Source organism: Bipolaris victoriae (genome assembly GCF_000527765.1).
Source record: "Bipolaris victoriae FI3 unplaced genomic scaffold scaffold_48, whole genome shotgun sequence".
Classification (NCBI taxonomy): Eukaryota; Fungi; Ascomycota; class Dothideomycetes; order Pleosporales; family Pleosporaceae; genus Bipolaris; species Bipolaris victoriae.
The window spans coordinates 30,446-53,326 of NW_014575344.1; the positions used below are offsets into that span (position 1 = coordinate 30,446).

General features: G+C 48.4%; 10 protein-coding genes across 10 annotated transcripts; 3 read left to right on the top strand and 7 right to left on the bottom strand.

Annotated features, from left to right (window-relative positions):
- Positions 1–57: 57 nt before the first annotated feature.
- On the bottom strand, positions 58–3,227 carry COCVIDRAFT_38261 (hypothetical protein; the record flags this gene model as incomplete). Its single annotated transcript, XM_014700538.1, has 2 exons — positions 58–2,880; positions 3,084–3,227. 2 exons carry the CDS (start codon positions 3,225–3,227, stop codon positions 58–60), a joined length of 2,967 nt encoding a protein of 988 aa, XP_014556024.1.
- A 586-nt stretch (positions 3,228–3,813) lies between these two features.
- On the bottom strand, positions 3,814–4,841 carry COCVIDRAFT_100819 (hypothetical protein; the record flags this gene model as incomplete). Its single annotated transcript, XM_014700539.1, has 2 exons — positions 3,814–4,103; positions 4,208–4,841. The coding sequence occupies 2 exons, from the start codon at positions 4,839–4,841 to the stop codon at positions 3,814–3,816; spliced, it is 924 nt and encodes a 307-aa protein (XP_014556025.1).
- Positions 4,842–5,996: 1,155 nt separating this feature from the next.
- COCVIDRAFT_100828 (hypothetical protein) lies at positions 5,997–7,654 on the bottom strand (the record flags this gene model as incomplete). The annotated part of the gene is made up of 5 exons (XM_014700540.1): positions 5,997–6,145; positions 6,202–6,313; positions 6,373–7,016; positions 7,066–7,361; positions 7,422–7,654. 5 exons carry the CDS (start codon positions 7,652–7,654, stop codon positions 5,997–5,999), a joined length of 1,434 nt encoding a protein of 477 aa, XP_014556026.1.
- Positions 7,655–8,691: 1,037 nt separating this feature from the next.
- Positions 8,692–9,988, bottom strand: COCVIDRAFT_38263 (hypothetical protein; the record flags this gene model as incomplete). The annotated part of the gene is made up of 3 exons (XM_014700541.1): positions 8,692–9,576; positions 9,631–9,812; positions 9,868–9,988. The coding sequence occupies 3 exons, from the start codon at positions 9,986–9,988 to the stop codon at positions 8,692–8,694; spliced, it is 1,188 nt and encodes a 395-aa protein (XP_014556027.1).
- Positions 9,989–10,725: 737 nt separating this feature from the next.
- Positions 10,726–11,494, bottom strand: COCVIDRAFT_16470 (hypothetical protein; the record flags this gene model as incomplete). Its single annotated transcript, XM_014700511.1, has 2 exons — positions 10,726–11,009; positions 11,068–11,494. The coding sequence occupies 2 exons, from the start codon at positions 11,492–11,494 to the stop codon at positions 10,726–10,728; spliced, it is 711 nt and encodes a 236-aa protein (XP_014555997.1).
- A 714-nt stretch (positions 11,495–12,208) lies between these two features.
- COCVIDRAFT_27105 (hypothetical protein) lies at positions 12,209–12,739 on the top strand (the record flags this gene model as incomplete). Its single annotated transcript, XM_014700542.1, has 1 exon — positions 12,209–12,739. The coding sequence occupies one exon, from the start codon at positions 12,209–12,211 to the stop codon at positions 12,737–12,739; it is 531 nt and encodes a 176-aa protein (XP_014556028.1).
- A 399-nt stretch (positions 12,740–13,138) lies between these two features.
- Positions 13,139–13,658, bottom strand: COCVIDRAFT_16472 (hypothetical protein; the record flags this gene model as incomplete). The annotated part of the gene is made up of 3 exons (XM_014700512.1): positions 13,139–13,507; positions 13,567–13,602; positions 13,656–13,658. 3 exons carry the CDS (start codon positions 13,656–13,658, stop codon positions 13,139–13,141), a joined length of 408 nt encoding a protein of 135 aa, XP_014555998.1.
- A 925-nt stretch (positions 13,659–14,583) lies between these two features.
- Positions 14,584–16,324, top strand: COCVIDRAFT_27107 (hypothetical protein; the record flags this gene model as incomplete). Its single annotated transcript, XM_014700543.1, has 3 exons — positions 14,584–14,852; positions 14,907–16,001; positions 16,057–16,324. The coding sequence occupies 3 exons, from the start codon at positions 14,584–14,586 to the stop codon at positions 16,322–16,324; spliced, it is 1,632 nt and encodes a 543-aa protein (XP_014556029.1).
- A 470-nt stretch (positions 16,325–16,794) lies between these two features.
- Positions 16,795–18,603, top strand: COCVIDRAFT_38264 (hypothetical protein; the record flags this gene model as incomplete). Its single annotated transcript, XM_014700544.1, has 3 exons — positions 16,795–17,053; positions 17,110–17,339; positions 17,395–18,603. The coding sequence occupies 3 exons, from the start codon at positions 16,795–16,797 to the stop codon at positions 18,601–18,603; spliced, it is 1,698 nt and encodes a 565-aa protein (XP_014556030.1).
- Positions 18,604–18,746: 143 nt separating this feature from the next.
- Positions 18,747–19,385, bottom strand: COCVIDRAFT_100806 (hypothetical protein; the record flags this gene model as incomplete). The annotated part of the gene is made up of 1 exon (XM_014700545.1): positions 18,747–19,385. The coding sequence occupies one exon, from the start codon at positions 19,383–19,385 to the stop codon at positions 18,747–18,749; it is 639 nt and encodes a 212-aa protein (XP_014556031.1).
- Positions 19,386–22,881: the final 3,496 nt, after the last annotated feature.

Here is a 22,881-nt window from a genome sequence, read left to right on the forward strand (position 1 = left end):
GTTGCGGATGATTATTGATGGTGGAGGAGTGCTAGCAGTATGCAAAAGACATGCTGACTAAATCCTTGCCGACCTCAGCAGAACGCCTGCTGCAATCACCGGACAAACGCTAACCAGCTCACCCAGCCCTGCAAACTCTGGCGGAATATGGAAATGCACAAAGGCACCGGTAGCAAGAAGGATAGCAAATATATTGTACACAAAACTCCAGCCGAAGTTGAAGGCAATCCGATGGGCTGATTTTCGGCTGACAGTTATCGCGATGAGAATGCCGGACAGACTCGGTCGCATGAGAACAATATCTGCGGCGGATTTAGCGACGTCAGTGCCTCCGTTCATATGTACGCCGATGGTGGCCTGGGCAAGAGCGACGGCGTCGTTAGTTCCATCGCCACAGAACATGACAACGGGCCCTCTCGCTTTCTTTTTCGGTCCGCGTGGGTCAAATGTGGCGAGGAGTTCCTTGATGTAAGATTGCTTGTCCGTCGGAGTGCAGCGGGATCGCACATTCGAATTGGGAATCTGCAGTTGAGATGCGACCGCTCTGACGGCACCATCATCATCACCAGAGAGGACATGAACCGTTATCTGGTTTTGCTGCAGCTTGGTGATGGTAGAAAGAGTATCCGCTCGCAGAGAGTCCTCAAGGCCGAACACGGCAGCGAGGGAACCGTCCATTGTAAAGCAAAAGGCAGTGTAACCCTGGGATATAATGGACTGAACCAGTGGATCGTCCGAAAAGCCGAGCCATCTAGAATTACCTGCACGGAGAGTGCGACCTTCAAAAGCGCCTTCGACACCTCTGCCGACTATGTTCCTAGGGTCTGATACTGGCATGGCTATGATTCCTTTTGCTTTAAGGTGACTTGCAACTGAAAGAGAAACCGGATGTTTGTTGCTCCCGATCAGGCCCAATAACAGAGATTTTGTACTAGGAGAAGTGTCGGGGTACTCTTCTTGAGCGATAGTAAGCTTACCCTGAGTCAGCGTCCCGGTTTTGTCGAAAACAACATGAGTGGTCTTGTACGCGATTTCGATAGCATCGGCAGATTTGAAAATAACGCCTCTCTCTGCGGCAACACCAGTTGCAACGACAATTACCATTGGGACAGCAAGACCAATAGCGCAGGGACAAGACACGATCAGTACTGCGATAGCATATGTAATGGCTTGAATAACAGCCTCAGACCCGGATCTGTTTTGAACGGTGATGCCTATAGCAATCCAGATGCAGAACACAACGACTGTGATTGAGACAACAACAGGAACAAAGCAGGCTGCCACTTTGTCAGCAATCTCCTGAACTTTTGGCTTAGACAGCTTTGCTTCGTCGACCATTCCGGCAATAGTACTGATGGTGTTGTCATCAGGAATTCGGGTGAGCCGAACGGTTAGAACTCCTGATCCGTTAATAGATCCAGCAATGACAGACGAACCCTTGAACTTTTCGATAGGTCTTGATTCGCCAGTCATCATAGATTCATCAATCTCAGAAGAGCCAGAGATGACGGTCCCATCGGTCGGAATCCTGGAGTCGGGAGTTACTTTAAAAACATCGCCATACTGAAGTAGTCTGGCATCTATTTCCTTCTCAACCTCATCTCTATCTATGATGGTAGCAGTCGATGTTTGCAACGAGCGAATCGAAATGGATTCGACAGCCTTTTGCCGTGCCAACGCAGCAATATAGCGACCAATCATGATGAGCGTAACTAGCAATGTGCTAGTTTCAAAGAATTCACCGCTGGATAGTGGCTTGTGCGCAATGAGATAGCCGAACGCCACGACGGAGAAGATGTATGCGGCGCTGGTACTCAAAACGATAAGCAAATCCATCTCAATTACTCTCGAGAAGACCAATGCTTTGAGCGCTTTAGGATAGAAAGGCCCAGCAACCACAAATTGAATCATGGTAGCGAGAGCAAGGGAAATAGAACCGAACAGGATCTTTCTATCTTCTTTATTTGGAAGTGGAGCCCACGCCAGTACTAGAACGGGAATGGTCAGGATAATGGATAACAAGGTCATGTATCCGACCTTGCGGACATGTTTAGCACTGGCGTCTAGGGTAGGATCGGCGCGAGGCGGGGCGAGTTGCAGACAGTAGGGCCAGCCCTTTTCGACAAGATCTCGCGAGCCGATGGTTTTGGCGTCAAAATTGACACGAACGGTCTTCTTGTCTACCACGTTCACGTCAATGACACCGTCTGGCCAATCGCCTTTGACAATATCGGCTGGATCACCACGACAAACGAGATCGAGGCTGGAACCTTGGTGAGTGACGCGCTCGCACTTAAACTCGGTCGTTCTCTCGAGATGTTTAATTGCATCGGCAACGGAAGTAGAGCTGGTATCGAGGTCAAATTCCGCCCGCGAAAGGACCAGGCTAGTCTTCAAATTGGTGACTGCGGGAAGTGTTGCCAGAGTACGGGATAATTTGGTTTCGCATCCAGTGCAAGTCATCCCCGAGATGCTGAGGATCACATACTCCAATCCAGAAAAGCCCATTTCCAGGTCCATATTAAGGGTTGGGTCGGGCCTGACTTCCCTTTCCTGTGTTACTGTCTTCTTTTCATTGCAGCAGGCAGTAGCGCATACTGCCGGGAAAGATTTCTTGTCGTCACAACAAGTATCGGCGCATTTAGTGAGAGTATTAGCCACCGAAGGTTTTGTGGTTCCACAACAAGCACTGGTACAGGAGGTAGCGTTGATAGTGGAGCATCCTTTAGTGGACCTGGGGCGCGGCTTTGCAGTAGATATACATGCGTCCGCCTTAGACACACCGTCAAAATCGGCAGATGTACAACACGTGGCTGAATCACCTAATTTCGCCTGATCACTCTCCAACGAAGATCGTCGTGGCGGCGTACAGCAAGAATCCTGGCCAAGAGTGAGCAGCGTGTGGCAGATACAGCCTAGCCCTTCCAGTTTGGACTGATACTGTTCGTAGGCCCCGCGGACGTGTTTCCGACACGCCTTGCCTTCCTTTCCTCCATCGCAATCCGAGGGTCGATCGGGTGTTCTGTTAGCTATAAAATGCATATATCAGTAGTGGAATGGTAGGGCATGGGATGGGGATTTACACTCAGCGGTACACTTGCGGAGAGCAAGTCGGTCGATACAGGATGAATCGCAACAAGGCAAAGATCTCCCCTCGCAGCAGTTGGAACGCTCTCGGCACTGTGGCTCAATGTTGGCAGGCTTAGAGCAGCAGGAGTCGCCCTCATTTGGAGTCTTTTCGGTTGCGCCAACAAAGGAATTGCCTTCTTTAGTATTCGAATGTTGGTGCGAAGATGAACAGCATTCGTCTCCGCAATTTTTGGTAGAGCTGGCCATAAAGTCGCTTTGGGACTCACAGCAACTATCTGCGCCTCTATCAACCAATGGCAGAGTTGGTATGCGCGCGACGGTAGGAGTGGCCTTGGGCGAGCCGCAACACCCAGAATCACAGATCATAGTGACCATAGAGATACTAAAAGGTTAATCACAAAACAGGATGTGTATCAAATGTCATAGAAGAGTGGAAGAGTAAGTTCTCTTTTGCTTTCTAGTTAGCCCACCAAAGACTTGGCGATGACATATCGATTTTCGCGGTATCCATCACAGTATAGCGATACACCTTTTATGACTACTCTGATTCTTATAGTATATAGTTCTTGTAAAAAGACAGTCCTTTTATCCAATACCCTTCTATCAACAATGTTCCCCAGCCAAGTGATCTCTGTAATACTAGCTGGATTACTATGATAAACGAGATTGAGACTTTCACCAATGGTTATCTAGGAATGCACTATTACTAATTCGGTACAACCCTCATAGTCTCAACTCGACCGTGGAAAATGTCGGATCTTCCACGAATACGTGCTTGTTTTTTACCAAATCTTCAACATCCCATTTAGAATGCAGAAACCGACCCTTCGTGAATTCAGCCTCTGGACTCGCTAACCAGACTGCGAAAGAACCTGGAAGCGATACGTCATCCGCGATGGGTTCGAACATTTCTTTCGTGACGCCGAATCCTTGGCTAGCAGGTGTAAAAACTGTCCCAGGTTGGAATGAGTGGACTCTGATATCTGGATTCTCAGACTGTAGGTGGCGCATCACTATCGTAGTAGGGTACTGTTAGCAAAATATTCAAGGTGTGTTAGGTGTTTTATAGCCGCCAATTTGTTGAGCAATTCAATGACAAGACTGCGGGTCCGCTTACAGAAAGTGAAGGCTCCTTTGCTAGCCCCATAGGCAGAGATCGCTGGGTTGATGCGATGTGATGCGCTCGAAGACACATCGATCACAGTCTTTTTATGAGATGATGGAACTCTGAGGAAATGGCGGACGAGATTCATATTGCCAAAAACGTTCGTTGAGAAGCAGGTTTCGAAAAAAGGAGGATCTATCCCGACAACTGTATTTGGAGGATGAATATAGGCTGCGGACGTTACAAGTATGTCCGCAGCATGAGTCTTTGCCGCATCAACGGCCGACGCAAACATATTTCCGACGCTTTTACTATCCATGATATCGACGGAATACGTAAGGACCTGGGTTTTAGGATACGATTGGCTGATAGCTTTAGCTGCCTCTTCCAGGGTGTTTGCCCTTCTGGCAACAAGCACAATGGTAGAAGCCTCCGCAGCAGCAAAGTGTTGAGCGATCCCGAATCCAATGCCAGTGGCGCCTCCAGTCACAACAACTGTTTTCCCTGAAGCTGAGAGGTCAGAGCGGGCAGGGTCTATGGCTCTGTAGGTCGTTCTGTGCACTGTCTGGACGAAACTGGGCGTATCTAGCCTTCTGTCAAGGGTGTGCAAGTTCTTTGAGAGATCCTGTGCAGTAAGCGCAGACATTTTGGAGGTGCGTTGAAAAAGTTGAATTTGAAACGGTTTGAGTGAAGAGTTTGAAGTAAGAACGGGATGTACTTGCTGAGGATAAGCTTCACAACTGCTTCCCGGTACTTCTATATGTACCAGTAAAGATCGCAAGAGATTGAAAGTGATTGCGATCACAAGCTTGGCAAGCTTTACAAATCCATTCTTTCCTTCGGAACCTATGAATTCCCAATAGCACCAGTTCCCGCACTAGATTCGGAGACTGAAAGAATCCGGTCACTGAATACGTAGTGGCATCATGAACGCACGGTATGCTCTGATGCAACCGATATAACCGGGAAATGACGATCTCTTCCAGCGGTGTAAATCTTCCTAAAAACGGTTAAAAGGTTACCCACCTATATGCTAGGCTCTGTATATCTCCTGTTACCGATTGGTTATGGAGTCGTCAATAGCCACATATCTTGATCTTCTGGTTATATCGGTTACATGAAAGGTACAGCTGGTGTGGAGCTCTTGATTTTGTCGCAAGATGTGGTAGATCCTTGCATAGGACAGTACCGAAACTAACTCCGTCCAACAAGAATATCCTGGATATTCCGGACGAAGTCGGACGCACTAAGCTCGAAAACCAGGAAAATGCAAAGTGTTACAGTGAAACTCCTATAGCATGTATAGCGGATAGTAATATAGTTAGATATGAACTGGGCGAGGATATTAGAAGCTCTGGTGTGCAGCTCTGGTATTCTTGTGCCAGTCTCTTGGCCCGGTGAGTTGTTTATAGTGCCTTGCAAGGCCTCCTCCAGTTGTTGTATATATATATTTAATAAATATGAGAGAATGGTGATTAGCTCAAATATCATAGAGATAAGTAGAGTACGACAAATGTAGTGAGAACCATTTATTCGTGTTAGCTGCTTACTTAGTGCACAAAATTTGGAGTATGCTCTATACATCCCCTTCTCGCTTTTGAACTCGTGCAAAGAAATTGTACGAGTGAAGCCCGGCTCTATTAACTTGATAAGTATAGATTTTTATCAATAGAATATGTTACTTACCCTGAAACAAGTGTCCAGTGTACATTTGGCTCGGGGGCTTGGAAATCTAAAGATAGGAGAAGAGATGGTACAATCTAAGAGTAACATCAATCTTATTTCTAAGCCCGTTCTTTGTTTAACAACGACATACCTTTCTTAATAACTGCCACGCAAGGTCTGAAGATCGTCGGTAAGTGGCGGCCAGATGTAAGAGAAAGGTATTTTCCAACATACTTTTACCGAGGCATGTCCGGGATCCGAGACCAAATTCCATAGAAAATCGAGCTAGAATCAGGAAGTCAAACGCCGAAGTGAACCGTAATATTCAGAAAGGAACTTACACATATTTGGTTGGCCACGTTCTAACCACCTTTCGGGTATGAAAGATGTCGGTTCGGGACCAAAAACCTCCGACAAACGATGCATAGCGTACGCTGGAGCGCCGATAGTTACCTGCAAACCCTACTTGTAAGCACAGTGAACGCAGAGAATAGAATACCGACACTACATACCCCTACTGGCACGTGATGGCCGAGTATTTCCGCTCCACCTTTCGGTACCTCTCGAGGTAAGATGCCTCCAATGCTGGGAAGCACTCGTAGCGATTCTTGGATAACCGCATTTAGATAAGAGCATGCAGCGGCCTGTTGCGAAGTGCAAACGATATCCAATTTCCTGTCATTCACATGCTGATGAAGCTCCTGCATGAGTTTATCGAGCTTATCTCTGTTGTGGATGAGGTGGTAGAAGATAGAGTTCAACAAAGCGCCACCATCGGTACCGCCAGCTTTCAGCCCGAAATCGATGATATGTGCCAGTTCCTCATCTGCGAATATCTCAGACCCCTTGGTAGACTGCACTGCCAATAATTTTGATGCGAGATTCCGTTGATTTGGTCCCTGCTTGGTGCTGCTTGTATCTTTCAGGGCCTGGAATAATGTTTCCATCGTTTGGTCCACCCCAGCTGGCGTGTTTGCTTGAGGAAAGAACTTTCCGGTGATGAATTTCTTAGCTTTTGAGACGTAGAACAATGCTGGTGTCATTCCGTAGAGATGAGCCCGCTGAAGGAATTGTGCCAGTGCGTAGAAAGGCTCATCTTCAGAACAACTACCGATATAGTCCTGATTTTGTCCAAAGGTCATATCACACATACAATCTGCGGGGCGTTAGTTGTATCGAATTAGCACTTAGAAAAAGTGTAATACCAAACATAAGCCTTTCAAACCATTTCCCCAAATCAATATTTTTTCCTTCTGTTTTTCGTATTTGAGCGATAAAGTTTCTGATTGAATCATCCACATTTCCATCCAATTCTCTCAGCCCAGTAGCACTGTACAAATTTGAATACTGCCTCCTTAATTTACCGTGGACACTTTCGTTTTTCTCAACAAAGATGTCAACTTTTGGACCGGGCACGCGGAATGGTTGATAGTAATCGGTCTTCGGAAACGGCGCCGCAACGTTGTAAATTTTGCGAAAAGCAGTGGCATCTGTAACACTCCTGACCGCGTCATTTCGTATGAGTTAGCGATTCAAAACTTGACGGCAGGTACGAACGCACAACTTCGACGGGCCTATGCGAACGAGCGGGCCATAACGCGCATGCAAATCATGCAATGCAGAATGTTCGCTACATGTACGGATTAGACGCACGTGCCATAAATCCGTAATCCGAGCCCAGAATGGTCCTGGGATCCGAGCCAGGGGAGAAAAGAAGAGATTGTAGATGATCCGAAATGTAAAGAGCAAAAATAGTACACTGAGAATTGCGAGTGTACACTGAAATGTATTCATTCTGAGATTGTTATACAACAAACTCGATAAGAGTGCCATCTTTGTAGCCCAACCGAGTTCAACTCAAGATATGATTGTCGATTAGAGTATTGTGAAAACTGTACAATGGCATCGTGAGGTGTGAGCTTTTGAATTTCTGGTTAATTGCGGACTAATCGATATTTGGAGATGTCGGGAAATCCGGATTTCAGCTTTTAGATGTTGCCGGACAATCCGACATCTTCAATTATCCACAATATCCCAGCTTAGACCAGTTTCCGATAGTGGAATTTCTTGATTCGAGATTCCTTTTCGAATGCGCTCTCGACTACGTGATTGTAGCACTTGTGTTTAGTATAGAACCCTAGGCCGCAGCTATATGTCACGTGTAACCTTACGCCTCCCATGATTACTAGCCCGAATCTTATAGCACAGCGTAGCGAGCGCCCGCTTGGACACGTTTAGAATTCGTTTACACCTGCTATCTATTTTCTACACGTAGCTCATTGAGCTATGTCTTGTAATTACCCTTACACGTGCTCTTTTCTAACGAACTCGTGTTCACGTCTGTACGTCCCCCTGACATCATGGTATTCGAAAAATAGTAGAGACACTATGTCTAGTGTGTTATACCTTGACCCTTGCCAATCGCGTGGGGTACAATCGGAAAATCCGATGGCTGTGCGAGAGGAAATGCTGACGAAGCGCCACCAGAACATCCAAATTCCACGACTCGTAATCACCCCTCTGATAGGATTTATTGGTATCGAAAACCTCTGTGACGTCTTGAGAAGATACTACGTGCATCAAAGAATGCAAAGAAGGCCATACATGAACAGCCAATGATGCGAACTTGACGTGAGGCTTGCGTGGTGCAATTCTTGTGCAGCTCCCAAACGGCCCTCAAAGGACTAGTCGTTGGTGATTCGCCTTTAGCGTCGGAATATATAACGAGCATATCATATGAAAAATTCACAGTATGAAACCTCACACCTACATCCAGCACACTAAACGGAACTCCACACCATGAATCACCCGCCATATGAAAGACATCCCCATCATGCAACACCCGGAACAGGCACCGGCCCAACCGGCCCCTCACTCGCCCCGATATTCGCTTGATGCATACTCCTAACCCCCCAATGATCCGGATAATCCACCGCCGAATGAAACAGCTGATAATTCGCCCATATAATCACATCCCCCTCCTCCACCCTCGGCAACAGCACATACTCGGGTTTCAACACACGCTCCTGGATCGGCCGCAGCCAGTCGCGTATCGCAGCCACGTCATCGACTACAGTCGGTTCTTCGTGCGGACTGGAGCGGAAAAAGGCGCGGCGCACGCAGATGCCGTGGACCATGAAGGCGCGCTCGTGGGTGACGGGGTTGAGCCAGACCATTGGGTAGCGTTTTACGTGTTTTTCGTCGTAAGGGGGGAGGTCCGCGAGGGGTTTCTCTTTGCCTTGACTAACGACCCCGAGGCCGTTGGGGTGGCCTTTGCAGTCGCTCATCCATTGGTAGGGGTGCGGGGCGTATTCGATCCAGGAGTGATCTGCGAGGTTCTTCTCTTCTGGGGTCATCATGTTGTAGGTTTGTACGTTGCTTATGAAGGCGGTGAGACCGGGTTCTGTTTCCAGGGTTTGGCCGCTACCGTCGTCCCAGTGGATGGTCAGAGTGGGAGCTGTGGGCCGTTGGATGCACCGGAGCGTTGTGAACCAGGCTGGATCGCGGGCGTAGAGGGGTGCGTCAATGTGCCAGCGTTGGAAACGGGTATGGCCGGCTTCGTATTCTTCGTCTGTGGGAGTGTTATTGTGCCATGCGTGAAGAATCCCTTTCTTGAGTGTGACGTCTCTAAGTCCATAGTGGTCTTCTCCTTGAAAGCCCTTCCCAATGAGACGGACATTTTCTGCACTGGGTATACCCAGGACGTCTCTCCCTTTCTGAATCCTGAGTTAGAGAAGCGTTGCATCTGATCTCTACCAGGTTGAACATACTGACAGCAGCCCGCCCTGCTTGCTAAATGTTTTTACGTCGCCATGAGAGTGAACTTGTGGAGCTTTGGGGTCGAATCGAGTAACGAGCTCCCACTGCTTGATAGGTGCAAGGCTCTTCTGACCCTTTACAACTATGAGTTTGTGTGTCCAAATGGCATCAGACAACGCCTTTAAGTCAGCATCTAGATACAATCATTAGATCGTCTCAATAGTTTTATCAATACACCCTTATCATACCACTCATGTTTCCAAGATCGAGGTCTTCAATCACTGCACCAAAGTTGTATTTCTCATTTGCACTCTTCTTCAGCTCCTTGATCTCAAAGGTCGACTCAGATGCTAGACGGCCGGGTGACATATTTGAAGTGATTTTTTTTCTAATTGGCCAATATACGGGAACTGCTCTTTTTCCAGGCGTCTTCAAGAAAGAGAGGATGAAATTTGGTTTTGCACGAAATAGAAAACAGAATTGATGTGTTGGCGCCGCTTTAGCGATTCAAATGTAGAGTTGTCAATATCTATATGTCTCGCGCGATGCGCGATTTCCGTTTTTCCGATGCCACCATGCTAGCTGCCCTCAGGCACTCTGAGTGTTATCAAGGCCTTATCTAAGCTCCTATCAAACGATCCTGCATGAAGCTGCAGATCCAAGCAACAAACGCGTGGGGACAGTCGTGTTACAGGGTCCCTGATCCATCGTTTGCGGAGGCGTTATCTTATCAGCATTCTATTGTTCGGCCGAATACCACTCCCTCAGCTCACTAACCCCGGCAGATAATTCCTATGCCAACGCATTTGGGAAGTATCTAAGCACTCCGTCATTACTGATGGTTATCGAGTTACCATGGGGATGTTTCTATGATAGCGTTGACGTAGGATTAGACACGAGTATTTTTAAGTTCACTCAGTTTACTGCATATTCCATAGTTCAGTAGTAGTGTTGTTAGATGCCTCACAAGTTTGGTAAATCGGCATAGTGATTCAGCCCAGTCTCGAGGTGAATGCGCGACACAAATAAAAAGCGGATTATCTATTTAACTTAGAGATCAAACTATGGATGATTAACTGTTCACGCACGATTGACTACTGTGAAAACTAGGAATCAGCCTGGATAGTCATGATGTTGTCACTATCGTGGTTGATGACGACATCGGTTGTGCCCGCATGGTCAAGTTTGGTAAAGTCGACCAAGCAAGCATTCTTTGACTTCTTTACATAATCGATGATCTCGCCCTCTTTAAAGTCACCAAAAGCGACGTAGAACTTGGATGACGGCTGGATCTGATAATCCGCGTTGGGCTCAGGCGTGAAAATGGCGCAGGGGCCGGCATTGGGGCCGATGCCCTGAGCTGATCCGGCAAGACCGATGAAGAAGTGATCTGTGAAATTGTCAATCAGATTTTTGTATATTGTGGCAAATATATGGAGCAAACAGACCTTTTTTCGCCTGGGAAGCGTTGAACTCATCCGTGGTGATGTTGAAGGCCTGGACTTGGCCTTGGTTTGGGTGGTCGCCGTCGTCGAATTGCGGAATTCCGTCTTTGACCACATAGTTCAGGGTTGTTCCCTTTACTTCGGTCTTATCTTTGTTCAACTTGCCCAGATCAACCTTCTTGGTACCTGAAACCATGACATCAACACCTTCGCCCGGCGTGCCAGATGAACTACCGAAGACGGCGTAATATTGTTTCGTGATTTTGAATTCAGTCCTGGTACTATGGGCGGCATTGGCACGTCCAAATACATTGGACCAGATGATCGGCTTGATGCCACCGGCCGCGACTTGAGGTGGCTCTGTGAAGAGGGCATACCTTCGGTCTTCCCCCGAGTCGTTGTTGATGGTAATAGTGTAGACAGTAACCATTTTGAATAAAGAATCTTTGAAATCTGATGTTCTTATGTAAACGAGTTGGACTGGAAGTCAATATATGAGTTGTAGTGTTGACTTTTTGTGATGCTGGATTGAAGCTGGCCCATGTCAGGTCCTTTATACATTTGATCAAGGCGACTCTGAATATCTCGAGCAGGCAATCGATACGAATCTGCTATAGCAGTTTCTAGCATGTGATACGCCACAGCTAAACAGCTCTGTCGAAGTGTCAGGGAGGCCGGTAGTACAACTCAGCTTTGCGACAGAATGCATGCACATCGGTGTGATAGCGTTGGCCAAGATTCAAGCTGACGCGACGCCTAGGCAGCGTGAACTCCATGGAGTACTGGTGAAGGCGAGTTGAGAAGCAGCAATGGTCAATGGGGACTAAAGTGGCTGACTGAGAAGCGAGTAGCTGAGACATTCAGTGAGCCTGGCCTGGAGGCTATGTGCATGTGTCACTGCAGGATGCATGGCGAGGGCTAAGCACGGACAAGCATCCGCGGGCCGCCATTGCATCGCTTAAGCGAGACTGAGGGAAAACTACATGTGGTAGTACTATCCACATGCCTTAGCCTATCGCTCAGTTCTGCCTAGTAAGGGAAACTAATCAATAGGGCCAATGCTCTTGCGATATGGACATGCGAATGGGGTTTTTCTTCTGCATCACGACACTGTTTGTTGCTTCATACCATACCCATCTCAAAGATGGCCAACAATACTCCGAAAGTCCAGATGTCTGATGATGAAGCAATCGGAGAGTTCCGTGATAGCTACTCGGTCGTTATCCATAATAATTCAATCTCCAGCAAAAACTACACGCTTTCCGTCCAGCCGCCGCTTCTGGAGCCAAATGATATACCGGTCAATACGCATGTCATCCGCGTAGCTAAAGGTATCCCCGACAATGGTGGCGTCGTACGCTTCGAAATTCCAAACCAGCTGTACGCTATCTGTGGATACAATGATTTGCCAGCCACATCTCCATTGAGTGAGGATGGTACTATGACCGTCATTGCGAAAGCTACTATAGAGGTAGTGGCCAAGGTGCCTGTCACTCTAGGCTCCCATTCCAAGGATGGCACCATTAATGCCGCATCATCTCTGGCCGTCAGCTACGTAGACGAGACGCTCTCGTTTGCATCCGCCGAGCTCGTATCCTCGCTAACCATCGTGGGTGGTTTTACGATTACTACGGGGGGCGGCTTTACTCCGCATCAAGCCAAGAAAGGTGTGTAGCTGAATGATGACCAAGTCCAGCTGCCTGCATGAGTTAATGTTGGTTAGGAAATTTCTTCCTTGGGCTATGTTCCGGACATGTCGGTGACATTGAAGGGTTCTACGCGACATGGCTTCTACAACCGGACACGACTTACATAGTGCGACCCACTAGAGCCTTTTGTGTCTCGATCGGCGCTCTAGAACCCCGCGCTATCATTGATCCAACGAAACTGAATTCGACACGAACGGCCGTGGCTAACTTCAAGGACAGGAAAGATGGGCTCATCACATTCGAACATGCAATGGATGGTGGATTTGTCTTACAAAGGGCGTCTCACATTTAACATTGGGCATGAATCTCCGAGAAGTCACAGTTCCCGAGGACCAGATAGCGGATCAATTCACGGTCAATTCACTCTACGATTCACTGGCAAATTGCTGTCTGATATCGTCTTTGTCCCACCCCTCAAGCACTTTCTGTACTGCTTGATCCACATTCATCACTTTTACGAACTTAAACAACCTCCCGTCTCTGATGTCCATATAATAAAACCCGTTCTTGTCATCCTCCAACAAATACCCGGTTTCACCCCTCTCTCTAATGACTGGTTTGAGACCTTTGACATCAAAGCCGGTTGCCAAGTTTGGCTTAGTAGGGTCGAAAAAGGTATCCAGATCCAGCTCCTCCTTCTTGTTCGTCCACGCCAACCATGTAGGGAAGTCTTCGCCCAGATCATGGTATTGAGGGGTCATATTTGGATAGGTCTTGGGATTGTTACGATCGCCCTGTCGGACTAGTTAGGCAAATATGTGGTTGTTGGATAATGAGTGCGCTAGTTACGCACATTTTCCGTAACGCCGCCTGGCAGATTTCCATTGCTCTGAATGTTTTAGTACAGTGCTGAAAGTATATAGGAACCCGGAGTTAACTGACCATAATGTGCAGATCGAAGAAGCGCCTAGCGTTTGGTAATGGAGGTCAACTTTGGACGAGTCGATAACAGAAGAGCGTGATTGCTGAGATTTCAGTTTTCAGATTCCAGAAGATGAAAATTGGAACTTCGTAGTTGCGATAAAGGGAATTAGTTGGCGATTCCTGTAGACTGAAAACACTATCGAGGGTGCTGCGGGGTATCAGGTAGTGTGCTGTGTGAAGACGGGCTAGCCCGTTGCTTGACAGAACCTAATTCAGTCAGCCACAAACGATAGCATTTTGTGGCTGTGATTGGGATGGGCGGGGAAGTTGGCACCACTTTTCCATCATGACCAGCCTAGGCCCTATGGTCGCTACTAACAGTCCTTGCAGGGCACTTGAAACTCTAAACCCAAGTGCCGTGAAAAGGGCGCAATGGGCTCATGTCGCCACAAACCATTTCAGCTTCTCTATATCGGGCTTAATGAGCAGTGATGAGGCGTCTGAAGGCTGATTTCCTTTTTGCGCTTAGACGAATAGAAGCTATGCGGGGTAATTTCCGTGTGAATTCACCTGATTGTACAGCTATCGGTGAAAACTAGGCGTTTTTGTTCGAGCTGAATTCATGCGCGTTCTTTCAGTGCATACAGGAAGCCACAACTTCCGAATGGACAGCCTCGAGCGGAAGGAAGGGCTGCGTTTGGCCATATGTATGATCAGCTGTGCATGATGTTGCCTAAGAGGCTTGCGAAACATGTAGTGCTTAGAATATGAAGTGATGGCTTGTGCCGAGCAGTGAGCAACTGATCTGAACAGCCGATAAAAAACATCGCAGAGCAGCACATTGGCGTCTCACCTTCGGCGAGGGACATAACCGCCTCAAAGTCTCAGCTAGTGCCTTGCTCTTCTCTTACTTTACAAGTTTAACCATTTTGTCATAGTCTCTATCATGAATGACCCGTGGGACACTTTTACTGTCTTTCACGGCAATGCCAGGCTCGACAAAAGCGTACTCCATCACAATACAAAATCAGTTTTCGTCGGACCTGGACTACCTCTCGTCGTCGTGGACGACACGTACGCTGACGTGGCCAAATTTTATCAATGGCTCGACAAACTACGAACAGATTTCAAATCTGCAGGTATTCCTGACGACTACATCAAGCCAGTGAGAGATCTCTTGAACATATTTTTCCCTAGAGATGACCGGGGCCGAAAGTAAGCACCAGGAACCAGGAATCCCATTGACAAAACGCTGCTAAGAGATGATAGCTTGGACCCTGTCAGAGTCAGAGCTTTTCCTGGTCCGGTTGGAACTCTTAATCCCATCAAGGTGCCAATTGGACAACCAGGTCATTTTGACTATCTTCAGATCACAGATGGAGCGACAGCATTAGCGTATGTGTTCTCGATAGTAAAACCTACAGTTGCCAAACCAACTTGGACGACATACTACGGACCACTCCTCATTATTTTCGCCCGCTGCATACACTTGGCCTTCGTAATACCTTTCCCTTTCGCAGCCACCATAGCTGATCAAGGCGGAGTGCTCCCATCTGACATTCCAATGATGGCAGGAATCATGTATCTAATCAGCGACAACCCAGTTTTCATGCTCAGTGCCAGCATGATGTACGAGACGGCGAGCACTGGGGCCGTGCAGGTTGAGCGCCAACGAAGAGCTGCCCTCCAAGATCAATGGCGGTTCGAAACACTACTTGGCCAGTCCTTGGATCTTGTGCCCTGGGAGCGGGGAGAGCCAATTGTAAATCTACCCAAGTTTCCCCCTATCTCGGCGAGGGATTTGTTTCGAAACATGTATCTGTCATTGTTTCGACTCAACATCTTCCGTGACGCAATCGTGCAACCCATACAAGCTTCGTTACTTGCGATGTTCATAAACACTGCCCCACCAGATCAAAAAGGAGCGATTCCTCTAGGATTCCAACGCGGCTTCGTTTTTGTAGCCAATCATTCCTTCCTGAGATCGCAGCTCGAAAAGAATCAGCTCGATGAAAATCGAGGAACAAATCTTCTCGCAGTCTGCTTTGACGAAAATGCACCCGATCCAGTATCTTTGCAGAGGGCATTCGAACCCTTGATTACATTTCGGCTTGCATTGCACATGTTCCCGCCCAGAGCACAGAAACTTAACCTCCCTGATGGAAATCAAAAGGAGATCCCGTTGTCTGATCCAGTTAAAGCCGCACTGGCGACCGCAGTTACCGCTTTCTATACCGCAAACATTGCTACGCTATCACAATGGGCATTGACTTTCCACTCAAATGTGATCAGCCGAAGAATCAGGAGTGAAAAGAATGCACCATTTGGGAGATGTGCAGAAACGTATGGAGTCGCATCGATGATGTAAGTACACCTAAAGTCAATAACCCTGTACCACGACTAATTTCGGGTCCGACAGGCCGCGATATTTCCCTGAGACCAAGGCGAGAATGCGCGAGGTTCGTGGCGCCGCGGTCGACATCCGCATGATAGGCCTCCGGGCCTTGGGGGACACGGAGGTATTTGCGCCTACCTTTCCAGACGGCCTAGATGCGACTAAACCCACGGCTTGGAGACGACCGTGCGATAATTGTAAGTCAATGATGCCTGCATTCAAGCTTGGGAGCAATATAGATCAGTGGGATCAAGAAATGAGGGCCTGTACTGGGAAGAACATTCAACAGTAGACGCTTCATGCGAGTATTTTGAAATCATAAGAGTTTGTGCCCTACAAGATCTAGTTGATAGCAACTGCTGGGGGGAACATGGGGCAGCCATACTCCGTACCCACTCGTAGCGCCAAATCGGCCGAGTCTCGGACGCCTTCACTCGTAGACTTGCAGCAGAACATCCGAACTTCCCCACATGTAACAGTTATCTGTGCTCTCCCACGATTACACAGTCGCAGCTGCGTGCACAAATATGTGGATTCGTCAACTATCAGCCAAAAGTCGCCGCCCCAATCAACACGCTGCAGATGATAAGACCAGCCCCATATTTCGCTTGATTAGGCTTGATAGCAGCGCGACTATCTCCACTATCGAGCTCAACATGCCAACCAGCATCCCGGTTGTTCTCGACGCCATATCAACATGATGCGACTTCGGTGCAGATATAGACTGAGACATTTCATCGACGAGATGGAACAGCCGTCACGATGTTGTCCGCGACCTCCCTCCGCAACCGCAGCCATGCGGCAAAAGAAAAGGCAAAGATGCGTCTCACGCAGCCGTCGAGCTGGCAGTTACCCAAACAAAACAGCAGCATTGCCCCTGGTTATGTTTGGACGAATGCGGATATGGAGCCCGTCCCCCCGGAGAAGCGCACATGGGGTAAAAGCGCTTTCATCACATATTGGTTTAGCGATCTAGTCACCATTTCGACATGGAGCTCTGGTTCTGCCATCTTGACAATAGGTATGTGAAATCCTTTTTGCTAAAGAAAATATATGATTGTATGCTGATCCCAGCAGGCTTGACAGCGACTGATGCAGTACTCATTGTGCTCGTTGCGGCCCTATGCAATGCTGTACCAACAGTACTCAACGGAGCGATAGGCTCAAATCTTCACATCCCTTTCCCTATCGCATCGCGCGCAAGTTTTGGATACTGGTTCAGCTATTTCGCAGTCGTCAGTCGGGGCGTCTTGGCAATGTTTTGGTTCGGAGTACAAACAGCGAATGGAGGTACATGTGTTGCCGCTGTAAGTTGCACGTTCATCATTGCTCCCAACGCTTCAGTCTGACAGGAGACCAAAGATTATCAATTCGATATGGCCCAGCTTCCGGACAATGGCAAATCACCTCCCTGAATCAGTTGGTCTTACTACAGCCGGGATGATATCGTACTTCCTATACTGGCTCATCCAATTTCCGTTCCTGCTCATTCCTACGCACAAACTGCAATACATGTTCTGGGTCAAAACAGTATTGCTGCCGCCAGTCGCTATTGGTATGACCATCTGGGTAGCTGTCCAAGCTGGTGGTAACGGCACATTTTTCACACGCCCACCTACCTTGCATGGTTCCGAACGAGCTTGGTTGTGGCTATCGAGCATGACTAGCATCACCGGCGGCTACAGCACGCTCGCGGTGAACATTCCCGACTTTTCGCGCTTCAGCAGAGACCCACGAGCACAGTACTGGCAACTCCCTGTTATCCCATTTTTCAAAACCATGGTCGCTCTCATGGGTATCGTTTCCGCGTCTGCTGCACAGGAAATCTGGGGTAAGGCCTATTGGACGCCTCTTCAGATCATCGACACTTGGATGGATACACCCGGCGGTCGAGCAGCAGCATTCTTTTGCGCCTCTATCTGGTTGATTGGTCAACTGAGCGTGAACATCAGCGCAAATGCCGTATCCTTTGCCAATGATGTCACAACAATAGCGCCGAGATATTTCAACGTGCGACGAGGATCCATTCTGGTAGCCTTCATGGGTGGCTGGGCGCTGTGTCCATGGATCATCGTCGCATCGGGAAAAGCATTCTTGAACTTCATGAGCGCATACGCAATCTTCATGGCACCAATGGCCGGTGTGCTTTTCACAGACTATTGGCTAGTTAAGCATAGAAAGTACGACGTTCCCGCGTTGTACGACCCGCGCGGCATTTATCGATACGGTCGCTATGGCATCAACTGGCGCGCCGCTATGGCGACATTTATCACTATCATACCCTTGCTACCAGGACTAGCCAACAAGGTCAATCCGGATCTGAAACTCACGGAGGGTCTTCGGAACCTCTTCACATTCAACTGGCTTTACGGCTTCTTTCTTTCAATGTTCTTGTACTACTTTTCTAATTTCTTCTTCCCTGAACGCGATACGCTGATCTCGCACGTGGTTACTGGTTTCGAACATCTAGATGGCGTCGATGTGGAATGCGAGATAAGTAGCTACACCAAGGATGGCGATATCGAAGCATCTAAAGGAGGCCCTGAGATGAAAGTATCCCAGGAGCCATGAATTCCAAGTAGTACGACACATCAATATTTAATACAAGCGTATGAGAATAACTACTCCTCAGATACCTAGTATAGATATCTTGCTTTTGGCGTTGAATTAAGAAATATGAGTCAAAAAAAGAACACACCTACACCATCCTACCCTCAAATTCCCAACTCTCCCAACTCCTGCCCCTCCTTCAACCCCCAAGTCCACGTATCCGCCTCGATATCTTCTCCACTCCACATAATCCCACTAACCCTCCTAACCCCATGATTCGTGAACCCCAGCCTCCGAAACAACCCCCTCGCCCCCTCATTATCTTCTTTTGTAAACCCCGAAAAAGCACTAACCCCCTTCTCCTCCTCATAATACTTCATCAGTGCCGCCACAGCCTCAGCCGCATACCCTTTCCCTTGGTACTTTTCCAGGAAAATAAAGCCGACGTCCGGGATTGTGGGCGCTTTGATGCCGTCGAGGCGGGCGAGCTGCAAACCTACGGATCCGATGGGAGTGAGGCTGCGCTCGGAGAACGGAGTTGATGCGTCCGAAGAGGAGGTTTCGGGTCGCAGCCAGACGAAGTAGCGGCCGAAACCTTTGTTTTTCAGGCTCGTCATTGTGTCGGCGATGCGTTTTCGCGCGGCGGCGCGGTCGGCGGCGCTGTTGCCTGTGGAGCCTTGGGATCGGAGTGTGGGTGCGCTGTTTACGAGGTCCAGGGAGAAATCAACGTGGGCTTCATTGGATGGATCGGCGTAGGAGAGGTAGAGTCGTGGTGTGGTGATGTGGAAATTTGGGTCTGACATGTTGAGTTTTTTTACTTGCTTAGACGATGTTGGGGTATGGCGATGGAGGTTAATTACTTTTGTTGGAATCTTCGATATTCAGCATATGTCCTTATATTCTCGGAGTACTACGACGACCATACATGAGTCATCGGATTAGGTAGACGTCGAAGCCACAAACGTTATTAGGATTCGCGCTAGTTAGGATAAGGAAGCTCATCACCTATTCCGGGGCTCCTTGGAATTAGCGACATATGATTCGGAATTCACAAGTCATGATAAGAATTGGTCATCGCATATCCGAGTTGTTAACTCCGAAGGTACAACGTGCGAAGACATTGATGAACCCGATTCTCCGCGTGCAATCACCTGATTCATGTCTCATAATCCTGTAAAGTCGTTTTTACGAGAATCATAATGAGTGTGTTCGTTGTTATTTACTTGTTGCGGTTATTGTATAAACGTTCAATTCAACAAGACTTATATCCCGGACGCCCAACCATACCCTGCTTTCTGAACAATTTCTACCAAATCATGTCGATTTCGTCCTAATCATGTTTGCTGCCTTGGGTACGAATTTTCAGTGCGATGAAGATTCTAGATGTAGAACATAGAATCGCGAATGTTGGGGTGGATTTCCACAGACCCAGGTTCTGCTGCCGGGGCGCTGGTGCCAGTAACCGATGTACCAGCCATAGAAGGTGCTGCGCTCGGCGCGGGAGTGTCATACAGGTGAGCAAGGTAGCACCGTGCACGGTCGCATGCAAGATCAGCATAATATGCTGGAGTACACAAGCTGACGGCCTTCGTCGCCCGACCGTATAGGTAGCACATGTTATGTGTAAGGTCCTCGATAATGTCGGCGATGTTTTGGAAGGGCGCAGGGATCTGCTTGGCATAGATCTGGCGGAAGATCTCATCGTGCACAATGTAATAGTGGCATGGTCGGGCTGTGCCTTGGAGTGCAGCGTGTGCTTGAAGGAAAAAGTCCCAATTGCGGGCTTCCGTCACACCGCGATCTACGACAGTGCCAGGTTGTGTGTTGCCGTATCTATCAGCTTGTTGCACATTCGTGGGGTAGAATCGTGTCTTATGACGCTTGCCGCAGACTACCACGGTGAAGCGCGGAAGACCCTTCTTGGTCTCTGTCGCCGGATACACCTGCTCGCATGCTTTTCGCATCTGGGCCAACTCTTGAGTGAGCACCATGTCGTATTGGCCTTCTGAAACTCCATCCCGATATACGAGGATGTTTTCTGGGAAGGCTTGATGGCGACCCTTTGTTTTCCAGAGATTGAGGCGCGACTTGAGCATCCCAGCAAGTTCATCAACATTCTCCTGTCTTCCTTTTTGGATGCGGAGAGTTGCTGGCCATTGTCCGAGGTTCTTGTCAACTGAAGCGACCATTGCTGAGACAGAGGGCGCATTGCTAGCCGAACCCGGGGCGGGATGAGTGACGTCGATGCCAACTACCATGGTCTTGTCCTGTTCAATGATTCCAAGATTCTTGTTCTCTACTTTCTGGTTGACACCGCCAAGCTTCAGATTGAATTTGAGGGCAACGTTTGCGATGTACTGGGGCCGACCCTTCTCTTTGGCTAGCTTGGTACCAACAGCACAAACGTTATGCAGGCCGTAATCCCTGTCGGCGAGTGTCTTTATACGCTTGTACAAAGGAATATTAGACTCGGGGAGTATGATGAACAGCATTTGTACCCTCCCAACAGCCCCCTTAAGATAGGTGTTGAGCGCAGGGTCGTCCGGATGCTGAAGCTGCAGTCTTTCAGGAGGGGCCGGCGGCTGCGCATCGATACCAATTCTGCGCAGACCCTGATGAAATTCTTGCATGATCTCCATCATTTCAGGTTGTCTGAAAGGGTCCCTTCGGTTGGGAAGTCCAATCATAACGGCCTTCCATTTCGATAGCTGAGCACCGACATTGAACTTGATCTTGATCATGTTCCAGCTACCATCTCGCGGCTCGGCAAATTTGGTGCTATTTCCTCCCTCCTCGTTCTTGTAGATCACTTTTGGTCCTCTCAGGACACGTCCAGGAACTTTGATCAACCCTGGCGTGATGGTAAGGCCGAAAGAGCGCAGAAGTACGTTGGTGTTTTCATCCAGGCCAACAGTGGATATTCCTTCCTGGTAGATGGTCTCAGCGTTTTCCCATGGCTTTCTAACCGCATGTCGTATCATAACCTGAGTTTGCAACGCATCGAGTTTCGCTTTGGATGGCTGGCCGGAAACTACAGCACAGACCTCTGGTGGGAGGTATGTCGGGTTTTCTCGGTTGCCGCAATTTACGACGGGAAGGTCGGGGTATTTGAGAACATAGTTGTACGCTTTGACAACATCGAATTAGCAAGATCTCTAAATACGAAAGCGAAAGGTGGTAGGCTTACTTGTGCGAAAGAAATCAAATACGCTGATGTACTTTCCGGATCCTGAAGCTGTTGGACCTTGTACTGGACCTGGACCTTTACCTTTGCCTTTGCCCTTGGCAGGAGGTGTGTTTTTCCCATCCAGCCAAAACTCGACGTCTCTGGCACTGGCACCATGTTGTTTGACTCGTGGTCGATGTTCCATGCCATGTCCATCATCCTTCCTTGCAAGTCCGTAAATGGTCTTGATCCGAGGAATCACCTCACCCGCTTTGTTGCGTTTCTCCTTCAAGTGTGTGGTCTGGACACGAACCAATTTGAGAAACTTTTCGAGAGCGCTCGTGTTGCGAATACCGTAGCCCTGCATGAGGGCTGGCAAAGGACCGGTGTGGTAAAAAGCCCCATGGCTAACGTTGATGTTGACCAAGATGCGACAGGTTGCAACCCGTACGCTTGAAAAGAATCCACGGATGACTTCCAGACCGGCTCCAAGGTCGCCCCTGGAAGCGTTTTGGTGAAGAGAAAAGCTCTTGGATGATCCGATGGTGGCGAGGTTATTAGCTGACTTGGCATAATGATTCAAGAAGATGTTGAGTGCCTGAGTCAGTTCATCCTTGTTTTCCAAACGCTGAGAAAGATTGGTGGAGTTCATCCAATTCACCAGATCACCGACGTTCAAGGTGTTTGTAAATTGAAGGAAGACTTTGTACACCTTGGCTTCTGTTGCGGGATCGTCTTCGCCCTCGGAACGATATTGGATTTCAACAATGTCCTTATCATTGGTGAACTTGGTCTTGGCCACTATGGTTGAACGGAAATCAGTAGCAATCTGGCCTTTGTACTGCGCCATCTCTGGGGCTTCGAGCAAGAGCTGCACAACGCGGTGGCGTTTCCTGCCCGTAACCTCGGGAGTAATGTCAACGGCATAACGATACAATACCATATTGGACGGCGTGAGAAGCTCGACATAGTTGGCAGTAAGCTCGACCTTGACACCTTGGGTGCCATATCCTGGGCGGGTTGGATAGTCCTCGGAAAGTTTTAAGCTACCAAGGTCAAGGGTCTTCTTCGCCGGGGGATGCAAGGCGTTTTCGGTATTCAAGACCCTTTGGTCCACGGGTCGAGGGTTCCTA